The 20818-nt window shown below is 37.3% G+C and overlaps 1 protein-coding gene across 1 annotated transcript in view; it reads left to right on the plus strand.

The window, feature by feature from the left end:
• The window catches only part of KIF14 (kinesin family member 14), a 67096-nt gene that overhangs the window by 13956 nt on the left and 32322 nt on the right, over positions 1–20818 (plus strand). The window contains exons 11-18 of the mRNA XM_053605961.1: positions 1223–1370; positions 1619–1682; positions 4924–5108; positions 9568–9670; positions 11463–11623; positions 14129–14276; positions 14755–14907; positions 18428–18554. Of these exons, the coding sequence (XP_053461936.1) occupies positions 1223–1370; positions 1619–1682; positions 4924–5108; positions 9568–9670; positions 11463–11623; positions 14129–14276; positions 14755–14907; positions 18428–18554 (1089 nt within the window). The remainder of the gene's footprint in view (positions 1–1222; positions 1371–1618; positions 1683–4923; positions 5109–9567; positions 9671–11462; positions 11624–14128; positions 14277–14754; positions 14908–18427; positions 18555–20818) is intronic.

A 20818-nucleotide genomic window follows, 5' to 3' on the forward strand; every position in this document is an offset into this window, starting at 1 on the left:
TTCTACTTACCTCTCAGTAATCATCCATTTAGGATAGACTTTAATATGTGCAAGGAATCTTGATATGTATAATTTTATCTTTAACAATATGGCACTATCTTCTCTTCATACCCCTTTGTCCTCTGGCCCTTTTTTTTTTTTTTTTTTTGAGACAGAGCCTCAAGCTGTTGCCCTGGGTAGAGTTGCTGTGGCATCACAGCTCACAGCAACCTCCAACTTCTGGACTCAAGCGAGTCTCCTGCCTCAGCCTCCCAAGTAGCTGGGACTACACGCGCCCATCACAACACCCGGCTATTTTTTGGTTGTAGTTGTCATTGTTGTTTGGCAGGCCTGGGCAGGATTTGAACCCGCCAACCTTGGTGTATGTGGCTGGCACCTTAGCCTCTTGAGCTACAGGCACCGAGCTACTCTGGCCCTTTTTTTTAGCAGAAGAGGGTGATAAGACACTTTAGAGGTGTGAGAGCAGAATTTGTTTTTTCTGTCTTGGTCCAGCCTTTCCCTTTTGTGTCCCTTCTATGTTACAAATGGGACTGTTTTCTTTAAAAGCAAGTATTCTGAATTCCAGCTTGAAAATTTTTGATGATTAATGTACATGTCTATATGAGTGAGTTTTTTTTCTTTTTTTTTTTGAGACTGGGTTTCAAGCTGTTGCCTTGTATAGAGTGCTATGGCATCATAGCTCACAGCAACCTCAAACTCCTGGCTTTAAGTGATTCTCCTGCCTCCACCTCCCAAGTAGCTAGGACTACAGGTGCCTGCCACAATGCCTGGCTATTTTTTTTGGTGCAGTTGTCATCGTTGTTTTAGCTGGCCCGGGCTGGGTTCAAGCCCGCCAGCCTTGGTGTATGTGGCTGGTGCCCTATTGGGAGCCTCCATGTATGAGTGAGATTTACCTGTGACAATCCCAGTTCATGTCTGTTGTCTTAATGTAATTTAATCTCTCAAAACTATTCTACTATGGACAATACGTGATGGGGCCATTCTACTTAAGGAGGTATGGGAGTACTTTTTCAGGTTAAGGCATTTAGACTTTAATCTGAAAAAAATCTAAAGTTAAAAAAAAAAAATCTATAAATAAAGTAAATCTAATGTCACCAAATATTTTATTTAGTAATACTATATTTAAAACTTCAAATGAAATAGAAGATTGGAGGATTACTATTATGGGAATTATTATATGTTAAAAATGCTATTAATCATGTATATTTTTGTACATCTTCAGAATTGAAAGCAGAAATTGAAAAGCTAAAAGCTGCTCAGAGAAATATTCAGAATATTGACCCTGAACGATATAGGCTGTGTCGGCAAGAAATAACATCCCTGAGAATGAAGCTGCATCAACAAGAGAGAGACATGGCAGAAATGCAGAGGTGGAATGTGGTTAATATTTTAAATATTAAATGTGTTGCTGTGGAATCATAGCGGTAGTAGGGGTTATAAGAGGATAGTAAGTCTATCTTTTCCCCTACCTGTCATATGAATTGAACAACCCAATTCCAGAATAATTTGTATTTTAAATATTACAAAGTAGTTCCCTAATTCTCATTGATTGTCTCTTGATTCTCATTCTTATATATACAGATGTTTTTAATTCTATTATTTGTTTGTCTTTGGGTAGGGTTTGGAAAGAAAAGTTCGAACAAGCTGAAAAAAGAAAACTTCAAGAAACAAAGGAGTTACAGGTATCATTTCAACTTTCTAAACTGATTTGAAAATAAAAGAAACATGACAATAAATAAATTCTGCTAGTATGCCAGTTATGTAAATTTTACTTTTTTAAATACTTACTATTTATTAATTCTATAGAAACCAATTCCATATGGAGAATTAATACCAAGAAATATTGAGATCAAGATTGTGATCACATAGAGCCCATAAACCAGATGGAAAGTTAAAGTATAAACAACCTATCTTATTATATTCACTTTGATTCCACAAATATTTATTAAATGTTTATGTTGTGTAAGAAACAGGGAAGGCCAAAGAGATTAAATATAGTTTCATCCCTTAGAGATTTTGAGATCCACAGGGAGGTTTACAAATTCAATAAGTAAAAGACTGAAATGCAGTGTGATTTGATTAGTTTGAACCATATGAAACTACCATTTTTGTAGGTAAAAAAATGTTGAACACTGGTGGTTTCATGTGGTTCAACATAATGCAAAGTATCAAAAAGGTAGAGAGGCTCAGCACCTGTGGCTCATGTGGCTAAGGTGCCAGCCACATATACCTGAGCTGGCGGGTTTGAATCCAGCCTGGGCCCGCCAAAAACAATGACAGCTGCAACCAAAAAATAGCCGGGCATTGTGGCGGGCGCCTGTGGTCCCAGCTACTTGGGACGCCAAGGCAGGAGAATTGCTTGAGCGTAGGAGTTGGAGGTGAGCTGTGATGCCATAGCACTTTACCCACGGCGACAGCTTGAGACTCTGTCTCAAAAAAACAAACAAACAAACAAACAAAAAAAACAAAGGTAGAGAAGCAGGAGAGAGGAGGAAATAATTAACATTGGGGAAACTCATCATCAAGGAAGGCATTGAAGAGGAAGACAACTAAGCAGAGTTTTATACAAGGAACAGGAATTGGCTAGGCTAACAAAGGCAGAATTTGCTAAGCAGAGAAATACCAAGTGCCAAGGCATGGAGGCGCAACACAGTTGGGATGTCTAAAGAATTAAGTTTTGTATGGTTGGAAATTAAAGTTGGTGACAGAGATTAGACCAGAGAGAAGTGCAAGATTCACATTGTGACATAGTGAGGAACTTGAACTTAGGTAATTGGAAGCCTCTGAAGGTTTTTAATGGAAGAGGAGTGACATTAACAGACTTCTGGGTTTTTAAAATTTTTATTTTATTTATTTTTATTTTTTTGACATAGAGTCTCACTCTGTTGCCTAGGGTAGAGTGCCAGGATGTCATAGCTCGCAATAACCTCAAACTCCTGGGCTAAAGAGATCTTCTTGCTTCAGCCTGCCAAGTAGCTGGGACTACAGGCATGCTCCACAATGCCCGACTGATTTTTCTACTTTTTTGGTAGAGAAGGGAGTCTCACTCTTGCTCAGGCTGGTCTTAAACTACTGAGCTCAAACGAAACAACTGCCTCGGCCTCCCAGAGTGTGAAAATTACAGGCATGAGCCACTGCACCAGGCCTAGACTTCTGTTTTGAATAGAATCTTCTGGTGATAGTTTGAAAGATGGATTTGAGAGAGGAAAGGTACTCATTTAAAAAGCTGTTGCTGTGGTTAAGGTAAGAGTTGATGAGAACTTGGAGTATGGCAGTGATGATAGAAATGAATAGTGGAAGAGTTGGATTTAAGAAATAGAAAGGAGGTGAAATTGATAGGGTTGGGAGTTTTTATTTCAGATGTGGTTGTGGAGAGAAATGGAAGAGTTAAGAATGACTCCTAGGTTTCAGCAATGTGTGCATTTCATTGTGCAAGTGTAAGGTCACTGAGGCCAGAAAGAAACCAGATGGCAGTGGGTTGAGGAATGACTAAGAGGTAAGGAACTAGAGCCACAGAGGGACTTTTTCAAAGTGAGAATTGTAGAAGTCAGGGCTGGGGGGAGGCTTTAAGTTTGAGAGAACATTTGGTTTTCTGGTTTGTTTTTGTTTCTTTAAAGGATAGAACATTTTTTAGAGAAATCAAAATTCCTTAATATCCTAAAGAATATTGGAGAGGATGAATCAAGACAAAGGAAGTGGCTGCGGAAGCAATATTTCAAATGAGTTGAGGGGGGGAGTGCTGTAAGAATTCAGAAGGTGGGAAAACTCCTTGGTGATGGCCAGTCCTACTTCACAGAGGAGGTGGGATTTAAGTTGGGTGTTGAACCTTCTAGGATGGGGAAAATTGTATAAGTAAAGAGGAAAAACTTTAAGGTGTCCTCAGAAAAGGGTGTGTGGGGCGTCCCTTGTGGCTCAATGAGTAGGGCACCGGCCCCATATACCGAGGGTGGCGGATTTAAACCTGGCCCTGGCCAACCTGCAACAACAACAACAACAAAAATAGCCGGGCGTTGTGGGGAGCACCTCTAGTTCCAGCTACTTGGGAGGCTGAGGCAAGAGAATCACCTAAGCCCAGGAGTTGGAGGTTGCTGTGAGCCGTGATGCCACGGCACTCTACCAAGGGTAATAAAGTGAGACTCTGTCTCTAAAAAAATAAAAATAAAAAATACTCTGGGCGGTGCCTGTGGCTCAAAGGAGTAGGGCACTGGCCCTTTATGCCGGAGGTAGTGGGTTCAAACCCAGCCCCGGCCAAAAACTGCAAAAAACCCCACAAACTTTAAAATAAAATAGAAAAAGAAAAAGGTGTGTGGATCAATTTTTTTGGAACAAGCTGTCACAGGAAATGAAATGATAAAGAGATGCTATGATTAGTTTATGAAGAGCTTGATTTCTAGGCCAGAGAAATTCAGTTTTGTTCTGTAGGAATTGAGAAGCCATTGAATGTTTGACCAGGAAATTAACATTTTGAGAATACCCTTCAAGAGAATCTGGTAGAGGATGTGAAATGGATTGAAAATAGAAGTTGTTGACAGGGCAATCAGGAGGCTGCTGCAGTTCTTCCTGTGTGAGTTGATAGGGACCTGAACTAAGATGATGACAATGAAGATGCAGCAGAAGGAATTGATCCAGTCTGAAGATAATCAGCCATAATTTAGTGATGATGAATTGGTGTGTAAGTGGTCTGAGGATGTCGAAGGACAGCGAAAGATCAACGTAACTCTAGGAGTCTAAGAGTTTGATGATAGCAGTCATGGGGAAGCCACAAAGGAGAGATTCTAAAAGGAGAGATTCTAAGAAACTTTTATTGAATTTACATACAAAATTCAATGATTCTAATGTTTAATACAGAACATTCATTTTTAGGTGAATTTAACTATTTCATGTTGTGGTTAAGGTTAATTTTTTCTTCTTATTTCCTATCAGAAAGCAGGAATTACATTTCAAATGGACAATCATTTGCCAAACCTTGTTAATCTCAGTGAAGATCCACAACTATCAGAGATGCTGCTATATATGATAAAAGAAGGAACTACTACAGTTGGGAAGTATAAACCCACCTCAAGCCATGATATTCAGTTATCTGGGGTGCTGATTGCTGATGATCATTGGTATGTTAATCTTCTTTAAAAAAAAAACCTGTTCATTTTCAGTAGGAATTCCTAACTTGCTAATAGATGGTTTCCTTCATGTAAGATGTTCATTTATATTGATTCTTTGATACAGTTCTTCAAACTCATCTTTTACTCAGGAAAAACACAAATTCTGAGTATTTTATAAGGACCATAAGGTCAGTTGCTCTCAATATAAGGTACAATATAATGCTGTCAATATTGTTTGGTGTTTCAGTCTTTTTATTGAAGGATAATTACTTTTCTTGGAATTAGAATGATGGGCATAAAAGTAAATTTCTAGCTATCTTATACGGCAGGATTTTTGGTTAGATTGACAAATTTAAAAATCTTAACTATGTGAATTTTGTTCACATGAATGGAATGAAATTTGTATATATTCTTGGAATGATAGTATATATAAATGTTTTTGGCTCTGCCTGTGTTTTCAAGACTTATCCATGTTTATTTTGTTTCATTTTCACTGCTATGAAATATCCTATTGTATGAATTTATCTCTTATTCTCTATTAAAATCTACCTACTTTGTTGATAGACATTTGGGTTGTTTGTAATTTTTTGTTTCTATAATATTGCTGTGAGTTATCTTGTACGTGTCTCCTGGTACAAATATGAAGAATTTCTTAAGATAAGTTTCATAAGTGTAAGCTGAGATACTGATCCTAAGAGCTCTTAGGGTAGCTGGTAGTAACTTGGGAGGCTTGAGCTGCCAGATCCTAAGTGATAATCTTCTATATAATAATAATTTTTAAAGTGTAGGAAACACTCTTAAATTATGTGTATAAGATTAGGTTGAAAGATTCTGATTCTTCAGAATTTTTTAACTTTAGTAGGTAATTTCAAGTTGTTTTCTAAAATAATTGTTGATTTCTGCTCTCATTAGCATTGAGGGTGCTTAATACTGCACATCTTTGCTACCACTTAGTACTGTCAGATTTTAATTTATGCCGATCTGGTGAACATAAAGTAGTATCTGATTATGGATTCATTTTGCATTTCTTTGATTAATAATGAGGTTGAACATCTTTGCATGTAGCCATTGGCCATTTTTGTTTACTCTTACATGACTTGCCTGTTCATGTCTTTTATTCACTTTCAATCGAACTGTTTGTTTTTTTCTTAATAATTTGCAGGTGTTCTTTATACTATATTACGGTTGCCAATCCTTTGTGGGTTTATATGTATAGCTCATCTTTTCACTCTCTGGTACCTTTTGATTGATTAAAGTTCTTAACTTTATTGTAGTAAACTGGCATCAATCTTTTCCTTTATGGCTGTTTTTGTGTCTTGTTTAAGAAAGAATATTCTACAATCTACATAGAGATGTAGGTGTTTTCTTAATTTTCTTCTAGATCATTGGTTCTCAACCTTCCTAATGCCGCGACCCTTTAATACAGTTCCTCATGTTGTGGGGACCCTCAACCATATGCTACTTCATAACTGTAATTTTGCTACTGTTATGAATCGTAATCATAATGTAAATATCTGATATACAGGATGTATTTAGGTGACCCCTGTGAAAGGGTGGTTCAACCCCCAAAGGTGTTGCAACCCATAGGTTAAGAACTGCTGTTCTAGATGTTTTGAAGTTTTGTTTTTACCTCTAATCCTTAAAGTAGTTAAGAATTTTTTTATCTCGTGTAAATCACTGATAAGTTCATTTATTTCTATATGAATAACCAGTTCTCCCAGTACCATATATTAAATTGTTAATTGCTTTCTTTGTGATCTGAAATGTTCCTACAAAAAATTTCTAAAAATATAGGAATCTTCTTTTCACTGATACCTGATAATCTTAATTACTTAAGCTTCATAGTGAGTCTTTATATCTGGTAGGATAAATCCTCTTGTTCTTTAGGTCCTTTTGCTCTTTTATTCCTTAATTGTTTCTTTAATAAATAAATATAGTGTTATGTATACCAGTGGCATAGATATAGAACATGCTTCCAAGTAGTGAAGAGTCCAGTAGGGGACTAGGAAGCTCCCTGTTTTCCTTGAACTTGTACTTTCCCTTTAAAATATTAGTTAGTGTTTGTCTTATTCACTAGACTATGAACCTCATGAGAACTTGTTTCATGTCTGTTCACACATATTTGGCTCTTGAGGGCTCAATGAATAAAGGAATTTCAGTACTTATTAATTTTTATTGAAGTGTTAGATGAGTATTGCATACTTAGTGCTTAAAAGTAAAGAGAAGGGGGCGGCGCCTGTGGCTCAGCGAGTAGGGCGCTGGCCCCATATGCCGAGGGTGGCGGGTTCAAACCCAGCCCCGGCCAAATTGCAACAAAAAAATAGCCGGGCGTTGTGGCAGGCGCCTGTAGTCCCAGCTGCTCGGGAGGCTGAGGCAAGAGAATCGCGTAAGCCCAAGAGTTAGAGGTTGCTGTGAGCTGTGTGACGCCACGGCACTCTACCTGAGGGTGGTATGTGAGACTCTGTCTCTACAAAAAAGAAAAAAAAAAAAAAAGTAAAGAGAAGGAAAAGCTTCTTGAGGACTCAAACATTTAAATTGAGCCTTGAAAGATGGTAGAAACAAGGAAAGAATGTCCTATGTCAAAAGAATGACTCAAAGAAAGGAGGGAAGCTGATATTAGGCAAATTCAGGGTACTGATAATGATTGTTGGTGAGGTGTCGGTCTTAGGGGGCAATAGTGGCAGATGAGGGAGATTACCAGATTGTGGAGGGTTCAGAATGGTAGGCTGTGGATTTTTGATAACAAAATAGGCAGAAATAGAGTGAAAGGATCAGAACAAAAAGACATTGGGTAATCCTTCATCTGGTTAAGACACTAAACTGGTGAAAGGAGAGATACATTGCCTAACAGTAAACTATTTTTTCCAGATACTTTTTTCTAGGTGCTTTAATTGAACTATTATTCTCTAATTACATATCTTGGAACCTCATCAATAGCTAGACATCTTTGGTTAGGACTCAGCTTTTCCTGCAGTTTTTTCTTTTTTTCTATCCAGTCAATCCAAAGATGAATTGGACTTTGGAGTTTCTTTACTATTATCTGAATAAAAAGACTCAAAGGAATATGTAGCATTTATTGCTGATTTTCCACAGTATCATCTTATAGTTAAGGTCTAGTTAATTACATAACTAAGGGGTGTGCTTTATCATGCTTTTCTTTCCTCTGTGTTTCTCTGCTTTTTTTTGAGACAGAGTCTCATTATGTCGCCCTTGGTAGAGTGCTGTGCTATCACAGCTCACAGCAACCTCTAACTCTTGGGCTTAAGTGATACTCTTGCCTCGGCCTCCCAAGTAGCTGGGTCTTCAGGCACCTACCACAATGCCCAGCTATTTTTTTGTTGAAGTTGTCGTTGTTTAGCAGGCCCATTCCAGGTTCAAACCCACCAGCCCTGGTGCATGTGGCTGGCACCCTAACCACTGAGCTACAGGCTCTGAGCTGGTACTCTGCTTTTTATGAGGGTAAAAATGTTTGATGTTCTTTCCATTATTAAAGCTCATTTATAAAATCAGAACTTTAGAAAAAGTTTTTAAAAGCACTTAATACTGTTCCTTTTATAGGAAACTATTATCAATATTTTAGTGTTTTTTTTCCTTGAATTTGTTTTTTTTTCTTTCTTTCTTTCTTTTTTTTTTGAGACAGAGCTTCAAGCTGTTGCCCTGGGTAGAGTGCTGTGGCATCACAGCTCACAGCAACCTCTAACTCCTGGGCTCAAGCAATTCTCCTGCCTCGGCCTCCCAAGTAGCTGGGACTACAGGCACCTGCCACAATGCCCTGCTATTTTTTGGTTGCAGCTGTCATTATTTGGCTGACCTGGGCTGGATTCGAACCCATCAACTCAGGTGTATGTGGCTGGTGCTTTAGCCGCTTGAGTCACAGGCGCTGAGCCTGTTTTCATTTTTTTTTTTTTATTTTTGGGGAAGGGCTTTTTTTTTTGTTTGTTTAAAGAAATTATAGGGCAGCGCCTGTGGCTCAATCGGTAAGGCACCGGCCCCATATACTGAGGGTGGCGGGTTCAAACCCGGCCCCGGCCAAACTGCAACCAAAAAATAGCCGGGCGTTGTGGCAGGCGCCTATAGTCCAAGCTACTCGGGAGGCTGAGGCAAGAGAATCGCTTAAGCCCAGGAGTTGGAGGTTGCTGTGAGCTGTGTGAGGCCACGGCACTCTACCGAGGGCCATAAAGTGAGACTCTGTCTCTACAAAAAAAAAAAAAAAAAGAAATTATAATCAAAATAAATATATTAAAATTTTTTTCAACCCCTGGTGGATAGAATTGCTAGAGAGGCCAGACTTTTTTTACTATAGTTAAAAATTTATTTTAAGGAAAATAAAATAATTTTAAGTTCTTTTTATGTATTGATATGAACTTTAACACCAAAGGAATAACCCAAGCAGGATTATCCTGTTTTACCTTTTTCTTACATTTTAGTGTGTCCTGTAATTGTAACAATGTGCTTCTTATTTTGACAGTTCACTTAAAAATTTTGGTGGGACAGTGAGTATCACACCAGTTGGGGAAGCAAAGACTTATGTAAATGGAAAATGTATTATGGAACCCACAATATTACATCATGTAAGTTGATGGATGCTGCAATATAAGAATCTATTTTGATTTGGGGCAAGTCATTTGATTTCTTTGAGTCTCACTTTTCTCCTCTGTAAGTTAAGGGAGTTGAACTAGATTAAGGAGTTTTCCATTTCAAAAATTCTTTTTCCCATTAATTGCCTTCCTTTGTACAAGGATAAAATTTACATTATTATGAACTAGCACTTGAAGAACTGACCACTGACAGCATTGTTTTTTTTTTTTTTTTTTTTGCTGTTTTTGGCCAGGGCTGGGTTTGAACCTGCCACTTCCGGCATATGGGGCCAGCGCCCTACTCCTTTGAGCCACAGGTACTGCCCAGAGTTAGTCCAGAGTTGAAACCCTGGTTCTGCCATTGGCTTTGTGACCTTTGGCAAGTTATTTAACTAGGTGATTGAATAGTATTACCCAAGTCAGGGCACTTTTGGGAGCATTATTAATAATTACGACAGATGGGTGGTGCCTGTGGCTTCGTGAGTAGGGCATCGGCCGCATATTCCAAGGGTGGTGGGTTTGAACCCGACCCCGGCCAAACTGCAACAAAAAAAATGGCAGGGCATTGTGGTGGGCGCCTGCAGTCCAGCTACTTGGGAGGCTGAGGCAAGAGAATCGCCTAAAGGCAAGAGCTGGAGGTTGCTGTGAGCTGTGACACCACGGAATTCTACTGAGGGTGGCAAAGTGAGACTCTGTCTAAAAAAAAAAAAAAAATAATAATTATAACAGGAGAATAGACATTAACCAATATGTTGCAAGCAAACTTACACGTATCATCATTCGCTATATCTTACTTTTCTACAATAGTGGAGGATTAAACGAAATAGTAATTTGTGTATAGTTGTTAGAAATGTATCTGCAAATAGTAAATTATTATGCTTTGTGCTCTTTAGTTTCCTCATTCCTAAAATTGGGATAATAATATGTATCTTATTTGTGACCCATAGATAAGATAATACATGGTCATGCACCATATAATGATGTTTCGGTCAATGATGGACCACATATATAACAGAGGTTGCATAAGATTACAATACCATATTTTTACTGCACCTTTTCTATATTTAGGTATATTTAGATGCATAAACATTTGCGTTTGTGTTACAATTGTATATGGAATTCAGTATAATAACATGCTGTACAGTTTTGTAGCCTAAAAGCAATAGGCTATAGTGTAGTGTAGTTGTAGAGTAGGCTGTACTATCTAAGTTTATATAAGTATATGCTGATATTTGTACATACCAAATTAGGTCAATTAAGTTTGAGAACTCATCCTAGAAAAAGTGCTACATACTTTATAGCTGAATCTATCTTATAGTCACTTTCAAAATAGTGACACTAGTGCACTGACACTAGTGCACAGTTCACCCTTCAAAGCACTTTTTCTAGGATGCGTTTGCTAACTTAATTGTCAGACCTCATATGACAGCAGTTCTGATGGCCATTCCAGAAAAAGAGTTCCAAAATTGCTTTGAAGGGTGGACTAGGTGCTGGCATCAGTGCATCGCTTTCCAAGGGGTATACTTAAAGGAGATTGCAGTGATATTCAGCAATAAGGTATGTAGCACTTTTTTTAGGATGAATTCAAGAACTTAATTGTCTGACCTTGTATGATTATATGTAAAGCAACTAACATTTATTACTTTCCATACGTCAAACACTATGTTAATTGCTGTGATTTTTATGTTTATCATTAGTAATATTAGACTATTTCGATCACAATTATTTTTCACACATCATTTTGGTTCACATTTACCTCATGTAGTAACTTTTGTGTGTGTTTTAGGGTGATCGGGTAATTCTTGGTGGAGACCATTATTTTAGATTTAATCATCCAGTAGAAGTTCAGAAAGGGAAAAGACCATCCAGTAGAGATACTCTTATAAGTGAAGGTCCAAAAGACTTTGAATTTGCAAAAAACGAGTTGCTCATGGCACAGAGATCACAGTAAGTATTATTGTGGGTATGAAAATAGTAAGCATATGACAGAGGTCTGGAACAATAAGTTAATCACATTGTGCCAGTCCCTAGTAATTAGCTCTGGGTGCTGGTTTCTAGTGATGTGTTATCTTGGAATGTCCATTCATTCAGCAAACATTTATTATGCATCTGTTATGTGTCTGTCACTGTACCAAGTACCACCTCGTCCACCCTTCAAAGCAATTTTGGAAGGGATAAGAGGAATAATAATGGAAATTTAGCTCTTATGCTAAAGGAATTCATCATCTTATGGGACTGACAGGCAGACATTTATGACAGTGCTCTGACAGTGCACTGTGTGGTGTAGAAGCTTATGGGGTGACACTTGGCCCCCACCAGTGATCAGCAAAGGCTGCTAGAGGGTGAGACTATGTCTCCTAGAGCAGAGTCCCAAGAGATGATTAGAAGTTAGCGGAGGAAGTTAGTAAGGAAGTGTACTTTTGTTTTTCCTTTTCTTTTTTTGCCCCAATTCATGCAATATTGTAGTATTTCTGGCTTAAGCAGTATCTTTCTTGTAAACTAAGTGCTAAAATCTACATAAACAAAATGCTGAATAGTTTAGACTTTATCTTAAAGGATAAGGGAACCATTAAAAAAAATTACATAGAAATGAGACACTCAGGATCAGAATCACATTTTTGGAGAGATCACCATGACCCAAGTCTAGAGAATGGATTAGAAGTAGAGCAAGGTTACAGGCTGCAAATGCAATTAAGAAGGTATTGAAGTGAGGTAAGAATAGTAGGAGAGAAACATAAAGGAGATAAAATCAACAAGCCTTGATGACTAAAGAGAATGAGGGAGGAGGAATCAAGAATAACTAGTATGGTCTGGACTGACCTTGCTTTGCCACTTATGAAAAAAGCCCCAAATTTCTTTTGGCCTCTTTAAAAAGAAAAAAAAAAAAAATATATATATATATACATATATATATATATATACCAAGTACCACCTCGTCCTATATATATATATATAGGACCTCGTGGAATGTCCATTCATTCAGCAAACATTTATTATGCATCTGTTATGTGTCTGTCACTGTACCAAGTACCACCTCGTCCACCCTTCAAAGCAATTTTGGAAGGGATAAGAGGAATAATAATGGAAATTTAGCTCTTATGCTAAAGGAATTCATCATCTTATGGGACTGACAGGCAGACATTTATGACAGTGCTCTGACAGTGCACTGTGTGGTGTAGAAGCTTATGGGGTGACATATGCATCTGTTATGTGTCTGTCACTGTACCAAGTACCACCTCGTCCACCCTTCAAAAAAAAAAAAAAAATTTTTTTTTTTTTGAGACAGAGTCTCATTATGTTGCCCTTGATAGAGTGCTGTGGTGTCACAGTTCACAGCAACCTCAAACTCTTGGGCTTAAACCTTTCTCTTGCCTCAGCCTCCCAAGTAACTGGGACTACATGCATCCACCACAACGCCTGGTTATTTTTTTTTGTTGTTGCAGTTGTCATCGTTGTTTAGTAGGCCTTGGTTGGGTTCGAGCTCGCCTGCCTCAGTGTATGTGTCTGGTGCCCTAACCACTGAGCTACGGGTGCCGAGCCTTAAAAAATTTTTTATTGTAGTACAATATACAAAGCATAAAACTTAGCATTTTAACTGTTTTTAAGTTTATAATTTAGTGGCATGAAGTACCTTCATAATGCTCTGCGACTGTGCAACCATCACCACTTCCTCCAGAAATTTTTCATCATCCCAAACTGAAACTCTGTATTAATTAAATAATAACTCTCATTCTGCTTTCTTCCTAGCCCTGGTAACCACTGGCCCTTTTTCTTTTGCCATTCATGTTCTTTTTTTTCCAGTAAAATTGGGACTGGAAATTTCTATATAGTGCAATTCCTAATGCATTCATTTTGGGGGGAAGAAAGAAGCTTTTTAGCTTTCTATTATCATTGATGCTTTTTCTCCTGCATGTTGAAAAGTAACACATTGAGAAGTAAGCTAATTTTGACTTATCAAAATATCAAGTTATTGCAAATGGTTGAATATATGTGATACAATCTCTGATTTATCAGCTCTTACATGTTTTTAGAATCATTTCAGTATTTTCCTACTCTATGATGTAAACCTAAACTAAAAGTTATTCATATATGAAATATAATTTTTGCTCTAATGGTTGTTAGTTTAACATAAAATACCTGTATTTTGCGTTTACCCTAATATTTACTGCAGTGTTTAATATGCCATCATATTTTAAGCATTTGAAAAGTGTATTTAAATATTAGGTATCTGATAGTAACTAAGTTAGAAATAAGCACATTTTCATCCCCTTTTTGTGCATGTAAACTATTTCAGAGCCAACGAAAATTCTAATAACACTATTGGTTGTAAGAATGTAAGAAGTTAAGTTTTAAGGCTTAAATTTTCGTTTAATGGAAAAAATTTTAATATGATTATGAACTGTTATGGTATAGAAAGAATTCTTAACCTGTAAATATCTTACTACTTTGTAGACTTGAAGCAGAAATAAAAGAGGCACAGTTGAAAGCAAAGGAAGAAATGATGCAAGGAATCCAAATTGCAAAAGAAATGGCTCAACAAGAGCTTTCTTCTCAAAAAGCTGCATATGAGAGCAAAATAAAAGCGCTGGAAGCGGAACTGGTAAAAGGCAGACTGGGTTTTTTTTTCTTCCTTGCAGTATACCCCAAGTGATGAGTTAACTGCAAAATTGCTCATCCTGTAGGGAACTGGGGGAATATTGGAGATTAGAAAGTCAAAGCCACAGTGAATCTTGGCCCTGTTTAATTTTACTTTAGGAAGTAAGTTGTTAGTAGACAATGGCTACTAAAAGAAAAAAATAGCCTTCTGTCACCCAGCCACTTGAGTTGTGGCTCTCTGCGTGGTCTACTGGCTATCTTGTATTACCAGAAATCCATTTGGGAGAAGAGTACTCTAAAAAGCTTGACTAGTAGTATTTATCTTTAGTTAGATTAGTTAACCTGAATGAAATGGAGAAGCTATTGGGGAACTTACTAACTTATTAGTAAGTTATTTCTTGCACATTGATTAAAGAAAGGGAGTTGTACTCTTTTATAAGAAAGCTCTGATTTTTTTCTGAGATATTTTTTATTCTTTAAAGAAAGAAGAGTCTCAAAGGAAGAAAATGCAGGAAATAAATAACGAAAAGGCTAATCACAAAATTGAGGAATTAGAAAAGGCAAAGCAGCATCTTGAACAAGAAATATATGTCAACAAAAAGCGATTACAAATGGAGACTTTGGCTACAAAGCAGGTAACTTCATTTTATAGCTATTTTGCTGTTGTATTCTGAGGAAAAGCTGGATTTGTTTTTTTAAGAGGTTATGGTTTTGTTTTTTTTTTTTTTTTGAGACAGCATCTCACTTTGTCACCCTGGGTAGAGTCCATGGCATAGCTCAAAGCAACCTCAAACTCCTGGCTTAAGAGATTCTTTTGCCTCAGCCTCCCAAGTAGCTGGGACTACGGGTGCCCGCCACAAAGCCTGGCTTGTTTTAGAGACGAGGTCTGGCTCTGGCTCAGGCTAGTGTCAAACCTGTGAGCTCAGGCAATCCACCCACCTTGGCCCCCCCACATGCTGGGATTACAGGCGTGAGCCACTGCGCCCAGTGCCAAAATATCCCTTTTCTTCTGTCACCTTGGTATGACTAGAAGTGTCTGAGCAAAAAGCTTCTTGAGTATTAATTGTCACTTCTGTGATTTGTGTCTTGGCCTAATTGGGGGTCTTCTCTGATGTCTTGCTCTTGGACTGTTTTGATGGTTCCATGTTCTGTTTGTGTTAAAGATATAAATACCTTAGAGCAATAAAAGTAAAAAGTAAATCCATCCAATTAATGTAGTTAGTTAATGAAATAGTTTAGTTAGAAAAGTGCAAGCACAGCAAGTGCAAACAATGTAATTGTTTGCCTTTCCCTTACAAAATTTATGATTAGAACAATGGTGTATGAAATGAAAGTGGAGGGTGTTCAGTGGGTAGGGTACTGGCCCCATATACCGAGGTTGGCTGGTTCGAACCTGGCGCTGGCCAAACTGCAACAAAAAATAGCTCGGCGTTGTGGTGGATGCCTGTAGTCTCAGCTACTTGGGAGGCTGAGGCAAGAGAATCACCTAAGCCCTGGAGTTGGAGATTGCTGTGATGTTACGGCACTCTACTGAGGGCAATAAAGTGAGACTCTGTCTCTACAAAAAAAAAAAAAAAAAAAAAGAAAGAAAATAAAAATGGAGCTAGCCTGGAACAAGACACTGCATGTGTGCATGTGTGTTAAGCCTCATGAAGAAGAGCATGCAGACCTCCTGGCCCAGCTACTTCTTAAACTTTCTCTTTGTGTCTTATTTTTTCATTTCTTTTTTATCCTTTTGCTTCTGCCTAGCCACTGGGAGGGAATCCACAGCATACTTGGGGCTGGTACCCAATAGTTATGCATCTACAACTATCTGATCATCAGTCATGCGAAATAATGTAAATAAATGAAATAGTTTTACGGCATGATATTTAGAAGGAAGAAAAAAGGTACAGCTTTTATAATAGGTCACATCTTGATATCAGAATGAAATATTATCTGCCCATGGAAAGAGCAGCAACAGGCTATCTCCTAAGAGATCTCACAGGTAGGGCATTCCTTACTTTAGCCTTATGAACTTTATTTTGTCTCCTTTTGGGGACTCAGGTATCTTTCAGAGCTCAACTTACGTTAGCCAATTTCATAATACTGAAGGATCCAACCAGAATGTTAACATGTTAATACTTTCAGCCACCTTACTGTGAAAATTTTTGGCCATTGTTTCTCTTTATATTAGTGGTTCTCAAAGTGTAGTCTCTAGACCAGTAGCAACTGCATCATCTGAGAACTTGTTAGAAATGCAAATGATTAGCTGAGTGCAGTGGCTCATGCCTATAAACCCAGCATTCTGGAAGGCCAAGGTGGGTGGGCTTGAGCTTAGGAGTTGAGACCAGAATGAGCAAGAGTGAGACTCCATGTCTCCTAAAAAAAAAGAAAAAAAGAGAGAGAGAGAGAGAGGAAGGAAAGGAAGGAAGGAAAGGAAGAAAGGAAGGAAGGAAGGGAGAGAGAGAGAGAGAGAAAGAGAGAAAGAAAAAAAAGAAAGAAAGAAAAAGACTACTAGTCAAGCATTGTGGCAGGTGCCTGTAGTCCCAGCTCCTTGGGAAGGTGAAACAAGACGATTGCTTAAGTCCAAGAGTTTGAGATTATTGGGAGCTGTAATGCCAGAATACCCCAGGGAAACAGAGTGAGACTCTGTCTCAAACCCCCTACCCCCCCCAAAAAAACCCCACATATTCTTAGGCCAATTCTAGAACTGCTGAATCAGAAACTCTGGGAGGAGGGCCTAAAATCTATTTCACCAAGCTATTCAGGAGATCTCAATGAATACTAACATTTGAAAGTCACTATTTTGATTTCTTGTATCTTAATCTTAAGGTTTTACTCAAACAGCAATTTTATTTCTCTTTTTTTCCCCAAGTTTATAGGGTTGGGGAGATCAGAGAATGGGGCTGGAGGCAGAAGCAAATGCACCTAGTAATCCCAAAGTACTGGTACAGTGATTTAGTGAAAGGCACAAAGTATAATCCCAGAGTACAGGTACTCTAATATAGTGAAAGGCACCAAGTGTAATCTCAGAATTCTGGTACTCTGATACGGTGAAAGGCACACAGTGTAATCCCAGAGTACTGGTACTCTGATACAGTGAAAGGGCATACAGTGTAATCCCAGAGTACTGGTACTCTGATACAGAGAAAGGCATATAGTGTAATCCCAGAGTACTGGTACTCTGATACAGAAAAGGGCATACAGTGTAATCCCAGAGTACTGGTACTCTGATACAGAGAAAGGCACAAAGTGTAATCCCAGAGTACTGGTACTCTGATACAGCGAAAGGCACAAAGTGTAATCCCAGAGTACTGGTACTCTGATACAGCGAAAGGCACAAAGTGTAATCCCAGAGTACTGGTACTCTGATACAGTGAAAGGCACAAAGTGTAATCCCAGAGTACTGGTACTCTGATACAGTGAAAGGCACAAAGTGTAATCCCAGAGTACTGGTACTCTGATACAGAGAAAGGCATACAGTGTAATCCCAGAGTACTGGTACTCTGATACAGTGAAAGGCACAAAGTGTAATCCCAGAGTACTGGTATTCTAATACAGTGAAAGGCACAAAGTGGCTAGTGAACCACCTCAGAGAGTTTTAGGAGAAAAACATTATTGTTTAAATCTTGAAAAACAATATTAGTGGGCTATTATAAGATTTATTTATGCCAAACTAAGTTCCTTGTATCTTTTAAATTTAATTCCTTTATTTAGTCAACAAATGTTCTTGAATGTGGCTTTTTTGGAGCAGTTTTTCCTTTGTTTTTCCTAAAGATTTCTTACTTCCTATCAATGGGAAGCAATAGATTATGTCATTAAAAATTCCCAATGATTTTGTTGTGGGAAAAAATCATTTTATAAGGAAATTTTATAAATCATTTATAAAAGCCTTTTATGTTTAATAAAGCACATAAAACATGTTAACCATATATACTAAGTAAAACATGTATTATAAAATGAAGTTTAGTTATGGTGTGTTATTATCTGTTTTTTTAAAAAATAGAATTATGTATTTTTAAAACATACAATGTGATGTTATGGGACACATATAAGTAGTAAAACGGTCACTGTAGTGAAGCAAATTAATATATCCGTTATCTCAATCAGGCTTTATAAACTCTTTCTTTGCATGTTCTCACGTGTGGGTCTTTATGAATGAATGTCAATTAGGCTTTAGAAGACCATCACATCCGCCATGCAAGAATTCTAGATGCTTTAGAAACTGAAAAACAAAAAATTGCTAAAGAAGTAGAAATTCTACAACAGAATCGGAATATTAGGGATAAAACTTTTACAAGTGAGTATATGCTGATTTTAGGAAACATTTTCTAAAATGTAATTACTAAAATGTTATAGTTGCCTTTATATATTCAAAATGTTTTATTCTAGAAGTCATTGATTTTTCTGAATCTAAATAAATTTTTAGGAATGGCTGTCTTTAGAATATTCAGTTTTTAGTATATTTAATTATATTAGTGGTACTAAATGTTTATGTCTCCCCATAATATGTAGAAAATAGGTCACCAGGGCACAGCCCTCTTAAGTGAAATTAGTTCATTTATAAAAGGAATCCCAGAGAGTACCTACATCCCTTCTACCAAGTGAAGACACAGCAAGAAGATGGCAGTGTGCATCCCAGAAGGGCCCCTCACTAGAACTCAGCAGTGCTGGCACTCTGATCTCAGACTCCCAGCCCCCAGAACTGTGAGAAATAAATCTCTGTTGCTTATAAGCCACCCAGTCTATATAATTTGTTATAGCACTCCAACTAAGCAAAGGGTGAACAAAATTAAGTGTTATTTTGATGTACAACATGTTTTTGAAAATTTGTTTTATTTTAATCCTTAATCCTTCATTTATATTCATTCAGTTGTGCTTCATCATGGAGTGTTTTATTTTCTTTTTCACTTGGGCTTCTTTTTCTTTAGGAGACATCTTTTTCTAGCGTTATTGAGGTATAACTGACAAATAAAAATTATATATATTTAAGGTATACATGTTTTTATATACATTGTGAAATAATTACCATGAGCAAGCTGATATCCATCACCTCACAGTTACCTTTTTTCCTTTCTTATTATATTTCAAGTATATAATATAGTATTATTTATTATTAACTATAGTCAACTTGCCATACATCTGACCTCCAGAATCTGTTCATCCTGCGTAACTGAAACTTTCTATTTTTTCATGTTTTTTTTTGTTCTTTTTCTTTTTTTATTTTTATTTTTGCCTTTTTTTATTTTTTATTTTTTATTTTATTATTAAGAAACTTTCTATCTTTTGATTGGCACCTTCCTATTTCTCCCATCCTACAGCCCCTAGTAACCATTATTCTATTCTCTGCTTCTGTGAGTTCAACTGTTTTAGATTCTACATGTAAGTGAACCATGCAGTATTTATCTTTCTGTGTCTGGCTTATTTAACTTAACATAATGTCCTCTGGGTGTATCTATGCTGTTGCAAATGATGAGATTTACTTCTTTTATGGCTGAATAATATTTCATATATATAGATAGCATATTTTCTTCATCTATTCATCTGTCAGCAGGCACTTGGATTGTTTTGAATAAAACTGCAACAAAGATGAAAGTGAAGATATTTCTTTGAGAAACTGATTTCATTTTCCTCGAATATATATATATATACACACACATACATACATACACAGACACACACACACACACACACACACACACCCACAAGTGGTACTGCTGGATTATATGATAGTTGTATTTTTAATTTTTTGAACAACCTCTCTATACTGTTTTTCATAATAGCTGTACCAATTTACATTTCCACCAACAGTGTACAAGGGCCCCCTTTTATTCTACATCCTTGCCAACACTTATCTCTTGTCTTTTTGGAAATAATTATCCTACTATGTATGATGTATTACTTGATTGTGGTTGTGATTTGCACTTCCTTGATGATTAGTGATGTTGAACACCTTTTCACATACCCGTTAGCCATTTGTGTGTCTAATTTTGAGGAATGTCTGTTTAGGTCCTTTGCCCATTTTTTAACTAGGTTATTTTCTTGCTTTTGAGTTGTTTATGTTTCTTATGTATTTTTTATATTAATCCTTCAACAGATGTGTGGCTTACACATATTTTCTCCTGTTTCATCTGTGCTCTGTGAATTGTTTGTTATGCAGAAACTTTTAGTTTGATGTAATCTCATTCGTCTATTTTGCTTTTTTTGCCCATGTTTTTGGGATATTTCCAAAAATACCATTGCTCAGACCAATGTCAAGAAGCATTTCCTTTCTGTTTTCTCTTAGAAATTTTACAGGTTCTGGTCTTATGTTCTGGGCTCATGTGGCTCTCCTGCCCCAGCTTCTTGAGCAGCCAGGACCACAGGTGCATACCACCATACTCAGCTAATTTTCCATAGAGACCAGGTCTTGCTGTATTGCTCAGGTTAGTCTCAAACTCCTGGACTCAAGTGATTCTCTGTCTTGGCCTCCCAAAGTACTAAAATTATATGCGTGAGCCACTGTGCCTGGCCCTTTTTTTTTTTCCTTTGTATCTATTTTTTTCTGGAGACCAGGTCTCGCTG

The sequence above is a fragment of the Nycticebus coucang genome, chromosome 10 (genome assembly GCF_027406575.1).
Source record: "Nycticebus coucang isolate mNycCou1 chromosome 10, mNycCou1.pri, whole genome shotgun sequence".
Lineage (NCBI taxonomy): Eukaryota > Metazoa > Chordata > Mammalia > Primates > Lorisidae > Nycticebus > Nycticebus coucang.